At 39.9% G+C, this 19185-nt stretch overlaps 1 protein-coding gene across 3 annotated transcripts in view; it reads left to right on the forward strand.

Moving 5' to 3' along the window:
* The first annotated feature begins 8946 nt into the window (after positions 1-8946).
* PAMR1 (peptidase domain containing associated with muscle regeneration 1) overlaps positions 8947-19185 on the forward strand; it is a 60732-nt gene continuing 50493 nt past the window's right edge. The window contains exon 1 of one of the 3 annotated variants that reach the window (XM_088145778.1): positions 8947-9321. In XM_088145778.1, the coding sequence (XP_088001904.1) occupies positions 9246-9321 (76 nt within the window). In that variant the 5' untranslated portion in view covers positions 8947-9245. Of the gene's footprint in view, positions 9327-19185 lie in introns of all 3 variants that reach the window. The other 2 variants (XM_088145777.1, XM_007438460.3) reach the window with 2 other exon arrangements.

Genomic DNA, 19185 nt, shown 5'->3' on the forward strand with positions numbered 1-19185 from the left:
AACCTTCATAAAGACTAGATTTTGCATTATGTGCACATATGGTTGACCTTTCAGCTCAAAGGGCAGAGACACTCTTTGTTTCAATCCTCCAAGCAAGTTATAAAATTGTACAGCTGATGTTACAGATGAAGTCTGGTATTTCCTTTAAAAGTGGGGGTTTTACAAAAAAAAACAAAAAACAGACATATATTTTGCTATTTTATAGAAAGAATCTCTCATACCAACAATAACATGCTGAAGGAGAAATAAAATATAGCCAATAAGTTTGCATTGAACCAGTTAGGGATGACCCTTAGGGCTGGGTTTCATCTGAATTTAATTTCTATTCTGAGATACAGCTATGCTTCAGGCTCCAAGTAATTTGCATTTTCTCTCTTTGAAAGGAAAAGCGACAGGACCATGCCGCTTCTGACACTTGGGATGAGAGCACCATAATTTCATCTTAGATAAACATTGACCAACAGAATCAATTCAACTGAGCAGGTTTTCAAAACTTTTACTTAGGAAATGGACAGAGACATCCATAATGGGCAAGTGATGAAACATGCATTGAGATATCCTGCTACATGTACAGAAGAGTGGAGCTTATGTCATGATGCACTTTTCCATTTTGATATTATTATGGCTAGCTGTGGTCACCCATGCTGGTTTACCTTTCTTAACAATGCACAAAGATTGTCCATCGGATGGATTGATTGATTGATTGATGCAATTTCTATTACCTCCCATCTCAATCCAAGTGACTCCAAAAGTTCACCCAAAACATCCTATCTGACTTGTGTGAGACAGCTTTCTCCCAGCCTGGTGCTCTCTAGATATGTTGGACTTCTACTTCCATAATCCCCAAGCAGGCTGTCATAATTAGGAGCTGGCACCTGATTTTTTAAATTTGTGCATTCTGAATGAGTATAGAGGTAACTAGGTTTGCAAAGGGGGGGCAAATAATTTGGTCTGGTAGAAATCAGATGGATTAAGAACCTCAAAAGGCTATCTTGAGACTGAATGAAAGGGCAACAAAACAACAAATATGACCTGATAGATATTAAATGTGAAGTTATGCATTCTGGATATTTTTTTTTCATGTATATGTTGATGGGGTCTAAGTTGCCAGTAATGAATCTTAAGAATCGCAGTGAATAGTACAGTGAAGATACTTATCTAAGTTTGCAGTTGCTGGCAAATTCCATGTTAGGTATCAGCAAGAGCCAACCAACCTATAGATAAATATGTGGTGTGACAGTACTCAGCATATTGCTTACATTTCTGAACACATTATAAAATAGATATTGGAGAAGATGCAAAAAAGGACAAGCACAGTTACTGGTGGGCTAACTGAAGCTATTTCCCAGTAAGGAAACATTATAATGTCATTTGGGGCTATTTAATTTAGAAAAGGAGGAGAAGGGATATGATATGATGTATGATATGATATGAGATATAATCTGAGATATGAACTGATCTGTAAAATGAGGTATTGAAGATTTTTTTCCCACCTCTCATAGTTTACAGGCTTTATTAAATCAGGTTAAATTTTCAAAATTCCATTAATTAGTTTCAAGCACAGTAACTGAATTTACCATATCATTTTAAAAATCATCGTTAAAATCTAAGTAATATATGAATATCAACAGCAATAGTCAGCACGGTACAAGTCATGACATTAGATTCCAAATTATAGTAACCTCTATTCAAGCAATTAAAGACTTTGTTAAGAAAAAGCCAAATTTGACATAAGCCCACACATACAGTAGAGCTATAACCGAAACATGTTTTTCAAATTGCATTAAATTCTCTTAGAACTTCTCATAATTTTGAAATCCAGGATCAACCCATGGAGTTGAAGAACAAGAGATCAAGAACAAGAGTAAGGTTAGGTTTAAGAATAACTTTGGTTTAAAAAAAAAATGGGTTCTGAGGGAGAAACTAGAAGCAATGTGATGAGGAGAAATTGGTGGCTGTTTACAGTTTCATGAACAGAATAACTGGAGTAATAAATACAGGGGTTGGAAAACAGGATGTAAGGAACAAAGAGGGAACTAATTTGTTTATATTTCCTGCCTTGTCTGCAAGGAAATAATAGGTTTGATCTATACTACAGGAAGAACAAATGTGCTAAAACTGTTCCAGTACCTCCAAATAAGTCACAGCATTAAAAGACAGGAGGAAAGGTGATTTAAGGAAAGTATACATGTCTTTCAGAAATACTAAATAAAATGGTTAGGGCAAATGGTTCCATACTCAGAAACATTTTGATGCTTAATGTAAGAAACCGAACGATGAATTAAGTAATGAAAATTCAGTAGGTAATATGAAAAATCCAAACAGGAAATATCAGGATGAAACAACAACAACAAAACCTAAAGAAGGGGAAATATTAGGCATAACAAAGTTAAAACCTGTTAAATGAGTGCTTAGGGTTTTTTAAAAACAAGCTGTTTTGCCTTCTGCAGTCACTTTACTTTAGAAAACTGTTATAAAATGTTTTCTTTATATCTTTCTCCATTTATAAAATCTATAAGTAGAAGTGTTTCAGCCCAAAGCAAATTTATTTTCTGTTGCATGGAAGTATGAAAGAATTACAATTTTGGGGGGTGGGGAGTAACGCTAGTAATCTTATCCTATGCCTTGTGCCAGTTCATATCCTGCTTGTTCATCCAAATGGATTAGCGAAGAATATTTTAATGTGACTCTTCTGAAATGGTGCTATTCAAGTAATTCGCAGTAATGGGAATGACTAATACCAGGTGTGAAACCTTGCTATAGAGGAGGAAAAAGTATTAACCCTTAAAATAGCTTGACCTAGATCTAGTCAATCTTATATTTTTATGGTTACAAAAACTTACCTCCACTCCAGGAATCTGTCCAATTTCTTCACGCTATGTATAATTCTGTAAAGTTCTACATTGGCCTTGTCCTTATTCCCTTGAAAGCCCCCAAAACTGTAAGTTTCCATCAAACGTTATGCTATTTTAGGCACAGTTGTACTATGAAAATAATGGTGAAGAGAGTTTCAGCTACCATTATAAAGAATAAGTAGACTTGGGTAGAGCACAACAAGGAAATCTAAACTGCATAAAAAGAAGAATTTGGTCACCACAACCAGATTTGCTCTCCTGGGAAGAGTGCAGCTGGAACACAGTTAGGCCCTTCTACTGAATTCAGGGCTGCGATCCCCAGCTTTCTCCTCACATTAACTTTAAAAGAAGAATTACCTTCTTAAAAGTACTGATATTAGCAAGTCCTGCTTCAGTGGACCCCTGAAACATAATTCTTTCATCTTGCCTGTCAAAATATCCTACTTATACCCACTCAGCAGTTCAAACAAAGAGTTTGCAATGTAACTAGTGAGCAGAATGGAATTTTCAGATGTGCCTCTAAATCCTATGAGAAAAATCCAGAAGTGAAATCTAGTCCTGGATGGGGTAAAATATAGTGCTCCAAGTACAGTGGTACCTCTAGTTACGAACGCCCCTCCTTACGAATTTTTCAAGATACGACCAGCTCCGGCCCCAAAAATTTACCTCGACATGCAAACTCCACCTCTACTTACGAACCAGATTCGTGGCCATTTTCCCTGCTGCCACGCGGTCGCGGCTTCCTGTGGGCAAGATCGCGGTAGCAAGGAGACGTTCGGTGAGGCTTGTGGTGTGTTTTGTGGCGTTTGGAAGGTTTTTGTGGCGTTTGGAAGGTTTTTGAGGTTTAAAAATAAAATGCATATGTTTCAGAACTGTTTAGCTGTATTTACTTTGAACCTTATGGGGGAAATTTACCTCGGGGTGCAACCAAATTCGGAGGGCGGATTAGCCGTATTTACATTGAACCTTATGGGGAAATTTGCCTCATGGTGCGACCAAATTCGGAGGGCAGAACGGATTAACCGTATTTACATTGAACCTTATGGGAAACTTTACCTTGAGTTGCAACCAGAGTCATGGAACGAATTAAGTTCGTAACTAGAGGTACCACTGTATCCAAATACTTTTGTTTTGCAAAGAGAACATCCCTGGCTAAAATAATTGAATGGAATGATCAGCCTCATAATGGTAAACTTTTGATGGTAAAAATGAATTCTGCCCTACCATACAATCAACTTAGGCTCAATTAATTAAAACATCTCCTATTTAGTATTTGCTTGGGTAACAGGAAGACCTGTCTCTGTGACTGACATTTGGCTAAAGAAACTGCTATTTTCTAGAGGGCTTATAAAAATATGGTATCCCTCATTTTACTATAGTTCTAAGAATGGTACTGAAGGCAAGGTATCGTTTCCTCTGGATAAGGGAGAAAATTAGGGTCTTTCAAGGCTTATGTTACTTACTAATATACCAGCATAACAGGCAGCAAGTCACTCATACAGCAGATTCCTAGTGATCAACCTTTGCAATTTCCCTGGACTAATTTTAAATTCTAGTCAGCCAAGTACAGCTAGAAAAAAATTTCTCTGTGTCCATGTCAGTTGCAAAACTGCTGCTTTGTATACCTTTCTACCAGAAATCTATTGCCCTTGGGCCCTTCCTCACTTGCATGGCACATGCATGCCCATCTTTTGTTGAACATGTTCCCATGATCCTATTTTCATTTTGACTCCTGCCTGTGGATGAGATGTCCTTAAATCATCCTTAACTATACCAATGTTTAAAGTGCCATTTTCCCCCTTATACTGACAGGACAGGCTCAAGGGGTATAAAATCTATTAGATTTTTGTCACTTGCTGCCACAGAGAAAATCAGGGGAAAGTCAATAAAGGTAGGATAGGGATTAGCAAGTAGACAGCAAATTTCATGCCAATATAGTTTTCTGCTGAATCACGATGGGGTGGAGAGCACATCAGCTAAGCAGGAGGAAAAGGCCCTTAGACCTTAGTCCTGTTTACTGGAATAGCCATGTTATCCTGAAACAATCAGCTCCATGGAAAGAATTTCAGTTGAAATTCTAGCCTTGTTTTCTGTGAAACTGCAGTATCTATAAAGCAGTAAAATCACAGCTTAAAGAGTGCTGCAGGGGGCAACATCTGACTGAGTTTGGCTCAGCCAAACCCAGCCTGACCAGTTAGAACTTGGATGGGAAACCATAAGGAAATCTCAGAGGTATAGGCCAGTCTGGAAAGTTTTGGTAGGCAATGGAAAATCATTTCTGTACTGTTGTCAAGAAAACAACACAGACATGTTCATGAATTCATCAAGAGTCAAATTCAACCGAAGGGAAATTTACGTTTTTTAAAAAAATGGCTTCAGGGTGCAATTAGGTTTGTCACTCATCTTAAATATTCATTTGATTGTGCAAATTCAAAATATATCTTAGAAGATGCTAAGCGTTTAAGAAACATTACAAAATCATAAAGTTGGAGGTGTCTTATAGGTAACCTAGCCCAATTTTTCTCATTGGAGGATGCATTAGAGCAGTGATTCTCAACCTTTTTGAAGCTGCCGCCCCCCCTAAGGAGCGGAAAATTTTTCAACGCCACCCTTTGTGAAAATCCTGTAATTTAGGGTATGGGGGGGGGGAGTTACTAAATTATAAAAGGCAAAAATTTTAAGTAATTTTTTTCAGTAGACTTACACACCAAATTTGTTCGATTTAACTCGATACTTTTGCCCTGGAAGGTAATTGCATTCCTTTTATTAAAATTAAAATGACTAATGCAAAAAAAATGAAGCAAATGAAAAGCAACTCAAGAAACACGGGTCAAATCAAACATTCATATTGAAAGGACGCTCAACGCACGCACTGCGATTAATCGTGCGGGAAGACAGCTGATGCATGCGCTGTGCTGGTTGGGATCGGAGAGGAATCGTAGTGTCGAGTTCTTCAAGGTCATCCTACCTAGAATACAAATTCGTCTCACCATTCTTAGAAGTGCATGAGGGCAGCCGTCACATAAGTTCGTTTTATTGCTGGTACAAATGGTGTAAACTGGATAATCGATTTAATAAATTTTTGGGGGAGTTTTAAAATTAAGTTCGAATGCCAAAACATGCTCATTGCCCCTCTACTGCCCAAAACATGCCCCCCCCCACCAATGCATTAGAGCATCTCTAACAGATGACCATCCAATCTCTGTCTGAGGACCTCCAGTGAACTCCCCACTTCATGTGGCAACTTGTTTCATTGGCTGAGAGCCTGCATTTAGGATGTTCCTGATTAACATCTAACCTAAACCAATTTCCTTGTAGTTTTAATCCACTGTTTCTAGCCCTGCTCTCTAGAGCAGTGTTTTTCAACCTTGGCAGCTTGAAGATGTGAGCCAGCCTCTGGGGAGAATTCTGGGAATTGAAATCCACATATTTTCAAGCGATCACAAGTCATAAATGTGAGCCAGTTGCCAAGTGCCCAGATTGCAACAATGTGACCACGGGGGTGATGGGACACCCAGAACTCCGAGGACCAGTCGTAACCACTATTCATTCAGTGCTATTGTAACTTCGAGGTTGTAAGTCAAGGACTACCTGTAGTTTAACACCTTCCTGATTAGATTGGTGAAGCACAAGCCAAACCTTTTCTTCCCAGGCTTCATAAGATGTAGCCTATGTCTTTCTAGAAGTCCTTTATACAGATAGTATGTGCCATTATCATACAATCCAAACATTTTTGACATCACTACCTATGTAGCCAGTTTTTGACTTCCAGGATCCCATTTCCTCTCATTGTGCCATGGACTGCAATTGGAAGAACTGATGGAAATGCTTCCAGTCCCTTCATCTTCCTAGCTAAGGACTTGTACTTTCTGGAGATTCTTTCAAAGTGTCTTCTGGTCAAACAGTTGCCTTTGACATCATGTGGGCACCAGGAAGAGGAGATACCTCTTGTCATATTGGGTCTGCAAACAGCCATCTCAGTTCTTCTCAGTAGGAATCATCTACCACTATGACACACCTCTTACAGGAGGTCCTCATTTAACAAACTCATTCAGGGACTGTTTGAACTTACAACAGCACTGAAAGAGTGGTAGTTATGACCAGTCCTTGTACTTACAGCCACTGCAGGGTCCCATGGTCATATGATCACAATTTGCAAACTTCCCTGCCAGCTTCTCATAAGCAAAGTCAATAGGGAAGCCAGCAGGAAGTTGCAAGTCACAGTCACATGAAGTCCTTGCTTAACAACCTGCGCGGTCCTCACTTAACAATGGCAGCTGGGACTGACACTGCTAAACGGTGCAGTCACATGGTTTTTCTACTTATGACCACATTGCTTAACAATGGAGTTTCTGGTCCCAATTAGCATTGTTAAGCAAAGACTACCTGTATTTCTCAAGGTGGCTCTGGGCTTCGATCCACGGGAGCTTCCTGATCAACTTGTTTCTTTGGGTCACTTGTTTTATGCATTTGCCCCTGCCAAGGGAGACTCTCCTGATCTCTAGTTTCCTTCCTTCCTTCCTTCCTTCCTTCCTTCCTTCCTTCCTTCCTTCCTTCCTTCCTTCCTTCCTTCCTTCCTTCCTTCCTTCCCTCTTTCTTTCTTTTCTTTTTCTTTTTCTTCTCTGCCTCTACTGGAGAGCTTCAGGTGTCCTGTCCAGAAATTTTTCCACTCTTCCCTCATTTTTTCTTCCAAGCTTGCACTTGCAGTAGGTATCATTTGGATTTACTTCAGGCAGGAAGACAAGTACTGCATGTACCCTGGAGATCCCAGGAATGCTTCCCTTGCTCTCCATGAGAGAGCTTGGAGTCTCCTCTGCTGACTCCCCCAGGTGAAATTCCATGAAAAGCTTCCCTGTTTTCTTTGCAAGCTGCCAGGAGCTGCCCCTCTGATGAGAACTGCTGTAATCTGGACCGGGTGAAAGAGAAGAATGAAAAACAAAAAACTGCCTCCTTCTTGATCTCCCCTCCACTGCTCTCATATTTGCTCTTCTGGTCCACTTACTCAGTGATCTTTCTTGGGAAACTGGTTTCTTTTGAGCTGTTTAGGCCAACAAGATCCTCCAGTCAGGAACAATGGGAAATCAAGAGCTGTCAAGAAACAATCAGTAATCCACCAGCAGCACTCAGAATTGTCAGCAGCCACAGGTCACCCCCTCCTTGACTTTTTCCGCTCTTTTCTTCCTCTTCCAACACCTTTTGCCAAACTCCTGTTTGCTCTCCCTGTTCACTCACTCAGTCTCTGGAAATTGGGGCCCTTATGTGCCCCCGGAGCTGCCTCAAACATGGATTGGTAAGTTCCCCTCTCTAGCAATATTACTGCTATAGTTAGAAATACTGGGGCTTTCTCTCTTCAGTCTGTCCACCTTTGGATAGACTCTTTGGCACCAGGTTCAGCTGGTAAGGCCCCACCCCGCAGCATTAAACAAAACTGGGGACCATGTGTAAAACGTTGCAATGAAGCCATTTTTTTCTCTTCTCTCAGATGCCTTTGGAACGGTTATGGAAAGAAAAGGAGGGGCATGTTTTGAATGGACTTTTCCATCAACAACAACCAAAAGGGCAGAAGTTTGACGGATCCCTCAATGGCACTGGAGCAGTGCTTCTCAACCTTGGCCGCTTTCAGATGTGTGGACTCCAACTCCCAGAATTCCCCATCCAGCCATGCTGCCTCAAGCATGGATGCTATAGTGATAATTATAGTGATAACTGATATAGTGATAATTCCCCATGCTGAGTGGGGAATTCTGGGAGTTGGAGTCGACACATCTGAAAACGGCCAAGGTTGAGAAACACTGCACTGGAGTTACTGCAGTTGAGTTAAAGGTAGAGCCAAACTTTTCTAAGCACCCTTCCACGCCATTCTTGGTGGACTCTGCACACGACCAAACGGCGCGCTCTTCTTAAACCATACTCTACTCCTGGACTCATAAGGTCAGGATCATGCCCCAGCAAGCGTTTCCCCTCGGTAACAGAACACGTTGTCCTCTCTTTCCTCCCCCGCTCCCGCCATTTCTGCCTCGCTGGAGTCCAAAGCTCGCGGGCTGCTCTGTCTCTGGCTGGTCCTCTCCTTCCAGCCCCGGATGGCTTTGCCCGCGTTGACAAAGGGTTAAAGTTGCCGCTGAGTAGTTGCGGGGGGGTGACGTCGTCGTGTTTTTCTGGCCGCCTGACGAGCCTGGAAGATAGTTCCTTCTTCGAAAGATGAGGGGAGCGAGCTGAGGCTTGAAATCTGAGACCCTTCATAGACTCACCACTTGGTGAGATCCCAGGCGAAAGGACTCGGCTCGGCTGCCTGCGCTCTGCCCGCTTTCCTTTCTGGAAAGAGGCGCGCGCGCTCTTGCAAAGGGCGGCCGGAGAAGCGGCGGCGGCGGCGGCGGCAGCAGCAGCAGCAGCATGGAACCAGGTCCCTGGAGGCATGTAGGACTCGCAGCCCTCCTGCAGCTCCTTTTCATTTCCTGTCTGCCAAGAGGTACCGTAAGTTGGCAAGCTGCTTTCTATGCATGCTTAAAAGAACCGATCGCTCCCTTCCCATCTGGAGAGGGCAGAGTTTTCTTTGATCTCGCAGGAAGGGTTGGAGAGGAGACCGGAGTAACAGAAGAAGCTCTACAGCATTTTCTTACTGGCACGGCGGGCAGAAAGTTCTTCTGGCTTTGATTTCCAGGGAAAGAAGAAGAACCGGACCATCTATTTGTTAGCCACAATGCTGCATACACACACTTTCTTGTTTTTTATTTTCTGATATACAAGAAATTCTCTGTCCGAAATGTTAAAGGGAGGGCACGACTTTTTGAAACTTATTTTTTAAAAAAGGCTGTATCTTTGGCTCCTGGGGGAAATGGAAAAGAGTCAAGGATAACAAATGCCACATTTGATTTCCAGTTCGTGTATATTTCTGCTCATTCTGCATTACATCAAAGAGAAAATAATACTAAAATTAAATGAGCCAGATTTATGCAGGTCGTGCTTTTTCCTTTAATTTTGGCAAGCTAAACCAACGTGCATAGTTTTCTTTGATGTACTTGCCCATACTGTCCCCCCTGAATGTATGTTCACTGGGAAATCTGCAGTTTTCATATGCATAGCTTAGCAAATGTGTGTTTGTCCTGCTGTTTTATGATGACAACTAACACATTAGAAACCATGTTCCTCCTCCCAGAAGCTCTTGGCACCTCTCATAGAATTACAGTCCTGGGAGACATCTGGGAATGTGAACTTAACATTTTAAAAATAAGGAATTGTTTCAAGCTGTGAAATCAGGAATAAGAAAATCCTTAATGTCCTGTGGATATATACAGAGCCTGTATAGAAATAAAATATCTATTCTACTCACTGGGTTGACTGGGGTTATGGAGTAAGGATTGGATTTTCCAAATAAGAAGAGAGGCAGAGAGAAGTTGTCTGGGTAACGACTTGTTTGGGTTGCTTTCCTCAGACTCATTAAAGAAAATGATGCTAGTAAGAAACACATGTAGTAAGTAAATACTGTGGCATTCCAAGTACTGCAGCTCATAGTGTATATAACTAATTCCATATGTAGCATTCTGTTTGGGATTTATTGCTCTATTTAAAAGGATTAAAATCAAGCAAAATGCATTTTATGGGCAAATCCATGGGGATGGCATGCTCTAGTTTGGGCCTATCACAGTCTAAGAGCAACATTTGTGGTAGGATCCCATTGGTAGTAGGTAAATCATTTGGCTCCAGAAAGGAGATCAGCAGCTCCCTCTTAAGGGCATATTTACACTGCAGACTATTATACCCCAAGCTGAAGTAGAGCAGTAGGATAATCTCAGCTGTGTCTTAACCCAGATGTTTCAGAAACAGCAGTATGCCCAGTTAACATCACAACCCCATGCCCAAGAAAACAGACAGAAACCGTCCACTTTTCTGCAGACAAAGGCAGTTAGGAGAACTGTGGGAATGGGGATGAGGAAAGAACATTAAAGAAACCAAAGCATACTAAGTACAGCAGCTAAGTAGTAGTTTAACTCAGATTTCCATCTGCAGTTTAGCATAATGTTGTGTTTGCAAGAATATTTGATCTCCTCATAGAAAGCTAAAAAAAACCCTCAGCTCTTGGTGACACTTAACCAGTTTCCAGATGTTTTTGACGTACATGCTGCAGGTCAGCCGGGAGCTACATCAATTGTACATGCAGACAGTGAATATTGATTGGAGATATGCCTGAACTGTTTCCAGCTCGGTGAGAAAAGTAAAGCTCCCTGGATAAGAGTGCATTTTTGTGGAATATCCCTGCATTTCATTTCCTCCAACACTTATCCATGGGCCATTTATAAAAGGAGCTTCTATGCTGGTGAAGACAGCTCAGTTCCCACAGCAGCAGTTGTCAGAGATCAGCAGTTTAGTCTTCTGTGGTGCAGCTGTGGTCCCAGCACATCAGGTCCTCTCCTGAGATGCTGGGACTACAACTCCTGCAATTCCCAACCAGCATTTTCAGTAGATAATTTGGGGAGTTGCACTCCTAGCATACCTGGAACACATCTGGTTGGAAAAATCTGGATTAGCTGTGAGAGAGGAACCTCTTTCTGCTGGTTTTGTGTCTCCATTTCTCTCACACACAGCAGCAGCAATGGAAACTAGCAATCTAATGTACCTCGCCATGATATACTCCTGAATTTCCTTTCCTCTTTGATGCATTTTTAGTATATTTGTATGCAAAGTATCTATCAGTATCCCGTCCATACCTCCTAGTTGTTGGGATGCAGGTGATGGTATTTTGGCTTGTATGAGGTTTCTAGATTAAAGTTCCTGACTTGCATAGAATAATGTGAGCAGAAGTTGGGCTTTGGTTGGAACTGTGGCCAAAATATGGCCAAACTGACTGGTATCATGTCTTTTCTGTTAGCAGGCACATGCCACAGGTACAATTAAAGCTGATGACCTAGTCCACTCCTTCTTTGCCTTATTGAAAAGCATTGTATGGAACCTTTGATTGGTGAAAGCTATGATGGGGGGCAGATCTCTGGACCTATCTAGTGACTAGTTTCAATTAGATTTTTCTTTTCTCTTACATCCTGCCTATAATTACTTTTGCTTAACACTTCTTACTCTTTTCCTGTAACCCCCACTTGGTAGAGGAGAAGAGGAAATCAACTGCATAGGAAGGCTAAAACTACTTTTATTGAAATTGGCTATATTAACAGAATCTTGCAAGTCTGATTGGGCTGTACCTCTTCCTCCTCCTTATAGTTCAGTGAAATTAGGGAGGGGTCTACTTGAGCCACTTCCAGATGTTATCTTATTTCTTTGGACTTAAAAAATGTTTCATCCCCTTTTGCCTAGGTATTCTTCTTGCATATTTCTGTCAAGTCATCTTCCTTATTCTCTACAACCTTGCATAATGTTGCTTACCCAGAAAGGGAATAGCATGGTGGGGATATGCATCTAACTATTGAATTGTTATTCTTTCTCAGATGTAGTTCACAGATGTAGTTCTGTGAGGGAAGGAGATATTTCTCACCATAACCTAATAATCCCCAGGTTTTTTACAGAAAACCGTAAGTAAACAATCTTAGAATTAATCAGAGATAATCCCAAACTTTCTCGTATGAGGTGGAGGACACAATAGTATCTTGCTTTATTTTATATACAAATCCTTACTTTTACATCAAAACTGGTGCTGAGACAGACCTTTATCCTGCTTTATGATTATGGTAAACCATCTTGGGATGCTTGTGACGTCAAAGTAAATAACATATAAAGAGTAGAAGATCTGGCAAAAATGGTTTAAAACACAGGAGCTATCTTTTCCAGTCTGATAATTTTCAGTTGGTCTGGGTTACAAGCAGTAACTACATAGTAGGAAGTGATGGAAATCATAATCCAACACAACTGGAGAATCACAGTTGGAGAGCTTTGCTCCTGACTTCACAACCAGGAACTTTATAAAGTATAGTAGAACCAGTCAATACACTCCTGATAAACTGAAGAGGCTACAGTGATTGACCTGTTGTAGACAGTTCTGCCAGGTTCCCCTAGCAAATGATAGGAGGATAGTGGATATGTATGTCCTTGGATTTTTTGAAAGAATGGAGCACTTCCCATACAATCACTTGGTCCCATATAGAACCCATAGATGAAAATACTGTTTTGGATAGCAGTTTGGCTTCAGAGCTGAATGGATTAAACCAGTTTGGATAGAATGGCTGATATGGGCTACTAGAGAGCATAAGCATTCAGTATGAATAACTGGGTGTAGTGCAGGATTAGCATCCTTAACAATAATTGTGACTTTCCCAAGGCTTCATAATTTTGTTCTTAGGATTCAAACAAGGATCAGCTTTAGTACAACTTCTGCTCATTGTTCTGTATATGTAGCCTTCCGAGGAATCTCTTTGGAATGCTTGTGATCTAAGGAATGACTGGAGTATAGTAAGCCTCTTCTGGGCATAGCAATGTCTTACAGCAATAGTGGCTTGGGTATTCCCAGAAACATTGGTGCATTCCTACAATCCTGCTTACTTAATATAAATAAATATATCCCTGTAGTAAAGCATTTCTCCGTCTTTGATCACACCCTTATGTACTCAGCCTGTTTGGGGATACTTGGGAGGTTTAGAAGATGATTCATAGAAAGAAGTTCCAAACAAATAACTTTGTACCACAGACTAAAGTATCTGTGCAGAAACACTTTCTATATAATGTCTCTACCAATCTTCTCCCAAGAGGTGAGTCACACTTGCAAGACAGAAAACAAGTAAGATCTTTATGTGCAGTAAATATCTTATACTAATTCTTTGTAAGTACAGGATATAGATGCAGACTTTTGTTTTAATGCTTATTTTAACAAAACAGAAAGGACTCTGATTATAACTCACTTCAAATACATTGGCTGTTTTCCATACTTGGGAGGAATCCCTAGTGCTTGCCTTACAGATTTACCAAAAATGATTTATTTAAAGGTCAAAAGCCTGTATCATAGATATAACTGCAAAAGTATGTTACACGTCTTTTCTGCCAAGAAAAATCTCAGAGTTCTCTATATTGCTACAATTAAGGGAAAGTATCATATGTTTTTCATTGTCATCTGAAAGGAACATAAGTATGAGAGTTTTACCAAGCCAGAAAGACTGAGACTCAAAATAAAACTGGACATATTAACCATATGAGTACAATCAAGGTAATTTTTTTTTAAAGTAATAGCCTTAGGAATGGGTGGAGGGTTGTTATATCTTAGATTAGGCACTGGGAGTGGTGAAAGCTTAGTTGTACAGTTTAAGGTCTGCTTCCAGCAAGCATTAATGATGTAGTCAGCAAGTCAGTCAAGAAAACAAAGGCAAGCCTGGTCATGTCCTAGTTGAGATTCTTGATGGTAAAGATGAGAGTCTAGACCATAGGTCTAGGCAGCAGAATGTCAGTCTGCTAGAGAAGTCTGTCAGAATTTAAGAGTAGCTAACCATACTGACTCAAGTACAACAGCAGTGCTTCTGATAATTAGCTACTCTCAGATGAGAATTTATACTAGGAGCTATTACTACTCCACCCTTATTGAGATGTTGCTCATCAAGCCTGATCTGGTTGGAAGATCATCCAAGGATATGAGTGGATTCATCTGAACTCCACTGGTTTTCATCAAGCTGGATCTGGCTGCAAGATCATCAAATCTGCCTTTATTCCCAAGGTTTGTGACCAAATAATTTGGGACTTCTCTGCTTTGTGATGTTCTCCCTAGCGGTGCTGTAGTTTGAGTAGGCCTGGAAAATGTTCTGCTAAGTTTAAATCAAAGTTCTTGGTACAAGGACTAGGGCAAGGGGAAACTGATTTTATCCTGGTTCCTGTATTGACACCTGGTTCATCTAGTTCAGAATGCTCATCAGAATCATTTGGCCCATCTTCGTTATATGAGGCATCTTTCTCATCCTTGCAGAAATATTAACTTTCTCTGCCCGCCATGGTCCACATAAAAAAATGTTTCTATGAATTGCTATTTACTTTTCAAAGGAAGGTAATTATGTTCACTCAATTTATTTGACGTTGAAGAAATAAGAATATAGCTATGTAACAAAGGGGCTATACTGATCCTCCAGAAAGGCTTACAGCATTCAAAAAGTGTTCAAATGCAGATCAGGACTTGGAATGTCTTTAATTGTCATTGCTGTGTCATAATATTCATATACATCCTCTAGTTCTTAACTTTCTAGAACAGCTTGAGGGCCATCTATCACCATATGTTCCTTAACCCTACAGTTTCACTAGATACGTTGAAGATTTGGCTTCAGTTTAGCCAGCGACTCATGCATTGTGCCCAGACTATAACTTTAATAGAAAAAACACTTTTGTCAAAGAAGACTATTTAAAACTAGCTGCAGCATACTTTGTGGCATGCTATGGTCATTAATCTGTTTTTTTCCATTAAAAGAACAAGATACTTCTGAAAGATGAAATGGGTTTGTATGAAATACAGCAAGAAATATAGTTAGGAAAGTAGAGTAAGTCCAAGATATTATGCTACCTGATGTAAAAGACAAAACTGAGTCCTTTATTTGACCTATAGAAGCTGACTGCAGTTGAATCTCACTTTACAATTAATGATTGGACAAAATTCTCACTGTATTTCAATAACGTGGCTTATGGCACTTTCCAGAGACACAGTCATTCACCAGAAAGGAACAGCTGGGAGACTGCTGTTGCATCCGCATCCACTCCGTACACAGTGATCACCCAACTCTGCCTAATTCTTCCAGGAATAGTATATTACCATCTTTACTTTCTCTTGACCTGTGCCTGCCAAGTTCAGTGGTCTCCTTCTATAGACCTGATTTGCTATGCTTACATATAAGTAGATTCTGACACCAAATGCATGCAAAAGTTAAGCAACAAATAGATTAAGAATCAAGGCCACGTTTTCCATTTTTAAAAATCTGATTGCTGTTAGATAGTTTTACTGTTTCATTTAGACAAACAGAATATTGTGACTTTCTGTAGAGGGAACTAATATTAATGGGGCTATATGGCTGACATTTAGGTCATAATTACTTGTACTGAAGATCTACCAGTGAAAGGATGCAGCAGGAACATGGCAGGTATACAAGTAGAACAGTTCAGGTAGAAGAATTTGTCAGTAGAACCACTCCAATAGCAAAACAGTATTATTACAATTGGAGTCTTAATTATCTGTGGGACATGGGAGGCACAGGAAGAAATCCATTTATATTTTTCTCCTTCAATTCATAGCTGCCCCCAATTTAGATGTTTGCAAAGAAACTTTCTTTCCTTTCTATCCATTGCTACATCCTTGTTATTCTCAGAGTATTAACTCTGAGACAAATGATGTGATTACTTCTGAATAAGTTCAGTTCCTAATACAAGTGAATCATTGTTTTTTTCTTACAAGGTGCAGTACAATCAAAATTGCAATGGTGTTTTCCTTCTTTTAAATTTATATTTATTAAGAGTTTTCATATGATAAAAGACAGACCAAGAGGAAAAAAATAAAAAGAAAGAAAAACAGAAATGTGCAAGAAAAAAAAGGAAACTAAAGTTAAGAAATATATAAGTGACTTCCACCCTTCTTTTCAACAGATAATTACATTCTTATTGTCCCTCCTCCTTAAATATTTTACAAATCTCCTTACCCTTGGTTTAGTCCAATGTTTCTAATCTTCAAATCCATAAATCATTGATTCATTTTTTTCTTTTTTTAGCAAAAAATCTATATAAGGTTTCCAGTCTTTCATAACAGTTTTTGTTGTTTGTTCTCTGACCAAACAGGTCAGCTTCACCATTTCTGCAAGTTCTCACATTTTCACAAGCAGTTGTGTTTTCCCATGATTAACATTGACCACTAATGTTAAAAAATCTAAATAGGGTCAGCTCTTCAAGGTAGGTCAGGTCAGGAAACAGATACCATAAAAACTACTAGAATTGTTAAGGGTACAATAACAGAACATTGAAAGCCTGGCAGATTTTCTCTCCCCTCTCTTATGCCAATGAGAATCAAGGCAGGGGGGTCTTGAGTATCTTTCTCACTTACTTCTCCCTTTCAGGCTAAGGTGCTGTTTCCATAATGACTGTTGTGTACCTTCCTCGACGCTATCTCTATACTCCTCTATATTGGGAGACCTTAGTCAGATCTTTAAAGCAGCCATGCTTTTTCCCAGGATCATATGGCTGCTGTATGGCTGCTTTAAAGAGCAGCAGACAGGGCTTGCTCATGCTCCAATGCCTTCCAAAGCACCTTCTGTACTGAATCGCAGTACTATATAGGCCTACTATTTTATTTATGTGAAAAAAGCTAGACTTTCTGCTCTCTGGAAAAAAGATGGAACCAAAGAGAAATTATAGGATGAGTGTTTAGATCATGCTCATAAAATATGACTGAATATGGCAATTCCACTGTAAACCCTTAGTAGTGAAGAACTACAAGATATCCACTGAGCCTCACAAAGCTCCGAAATATCTGCTAGGGCTTTGTGAAGCTTTGAAGGGATGTTTCACTTCAGTGAAGGTTCAGAGCAAAGTACTTCAAAGCTGCTTTGTGAAGCAATATGGCCCCTCAGTGATTATGTTATCATTCTTCCTTGGAGCCTCTCTCAGCCTTCTTTTGCAGAACCTTCTCCCATTGCACTAGCCAATGTGATTTCAGGCTAGGTGGCTTTGGTGAATGCTGTGAGATTGCCCACAGTTTGAACCAAAGACAGCCAGCCTGAAACCTCCTCTGGACCACTAGCTGAAGGTTTTCTGGGTTGGGTCGGTCTGACAATGTGCCATGGGCAATCCTATAGCCATCCAGCCTAGAAGCTAGACCTGCAGTAGAAGGCTAAGAGGAGTCTTCCACATTACAGCCTTCTCCCACACCCTAATTGCTTGATTGAAGTGAGTTAAGTCTCATCCATGAGAGAACCACTTCTTCAAAACCAATCAGTGTCATTTCCCGCAGGCCTTATTTTGTAGAAAGGTGTTCCTTTAAAGGCCTCTCGTGTTCATTCAGAATCAAATTGCACATTTAACTGTTCTACATTGCTTTAAAATGTGAGCATTAATTGTCTGTAATAAGTATGAATAAATCATTTCAATGGGTTGTGCATGCCATATCTCATTGCAAGCTGTTTGTGGACTATCCTGGTTGTAGAATCATTGATTAGTTAAATAATCCCATCTGGTCGTAAAAGCTATAATGAAATCAGTGTGGCTCCAAAAAAAGTAATAATTTTTGAAATGACAATTAGCACAATTATTTTAATAATACTTTATGCATGATGGGTTTCACTTTCAGTAAATCTTATCCTTTCCTTGTAGTACTGCTTTACTACGTAGATTACCAAACAAATGATATACAGATAAATTAGGCCACACAACAGACCTGCTAACAGAAATTTCCTGCTGGAGTCCAGTTCTTTTGTTTATCCTAGGATTTTGCCTATCCAACCTAGTAATACTTGCAAATAAGTATGTTTCAATGGAGCACAATATATTAGGATTCAGTGCCTGAGAATTAATGTAAAATTTTAAGATGGAATTCCCTAAAGCACAACTGTGCCTAAATTATTACAAATATATTGCTTTTTGAAGCCTTTATTTCTTAGTACTAGAGTATGAATTGGTTCTAGTTGCTAGCACTACTAATCATAATGCTTCTATTGATATTTATAACACTGTTCTTTTTCCTGATAGACTGAATAATTAGAAATCTTTGGAACATGTACTTTTTTATTGCAAATATCAAAGATTGGTACCTTCAGCCTTAAGTTCAATTTCTTCAGTTCAGAACATATGAACATATCCAGTCCATAGCAGCTAGCACATACAGGGACATGGTCACATGTCATTTCAAATCCATTCATTTCAGAAGAGAAAATCAGTTCTTGGGGAGATTATAAAGCGTTCTTGCTTCTGTGTCCTCCGTTGAGTGCAGGAATGCAGAAGCTCCAGATAGATAGTCTAATGTGAAGTAGCCGAAATGGCTAAAGGCCAGCTGACCTGATATTTGGGTAGCTGAAACTCTGTTGAATCCAAATTCTTCTTATCCCTGCAAGAGGGGAAAATATGATTTTTTTGGCTGCTCCATTGGATTTTATGTGTTGGACCTGAGAGATCTTTTCCTTTAGCTCTCAGCCTAGCCTAACTTGATTGTAGTTCTATGTTGACTCTCTAATCTAGTTGGGTTTGGATGTAATATAACTTGGTTCCCCTTTCCCATTTGATAGCTCTTTTGCCAATATAGTTCTGTTTTACTGGCTGAGCCTGGAGGCAGCTAACTGAAAGCAGTTTCAGCTGACAGGAATCCCACAGACTTGGGTGCTCTTTCCTATGCCGTCCAGCCTGCATATTTTTTAGTCTGGGCTGTCCTTCAAACTGGACCCAACTCTCTGTG

This window comes from Python bivittatus, unplaced genomic scaffold (assembly GCF_059951505.1).
Source record: "Python bivittatus isolate LINGU-HERP-01145 unplaced genomic scaffold, Pbiv_v1 ctg000480_np1212, whole genome shotgun sequence".
In the NCBI taxonomy this organism is placed as follows: domain Eukaryota; kingdom Metazoa; phylum Chordata; class Lepidosauria; order Squamata; family Pythonidae; genus Python; species Python bivittatus.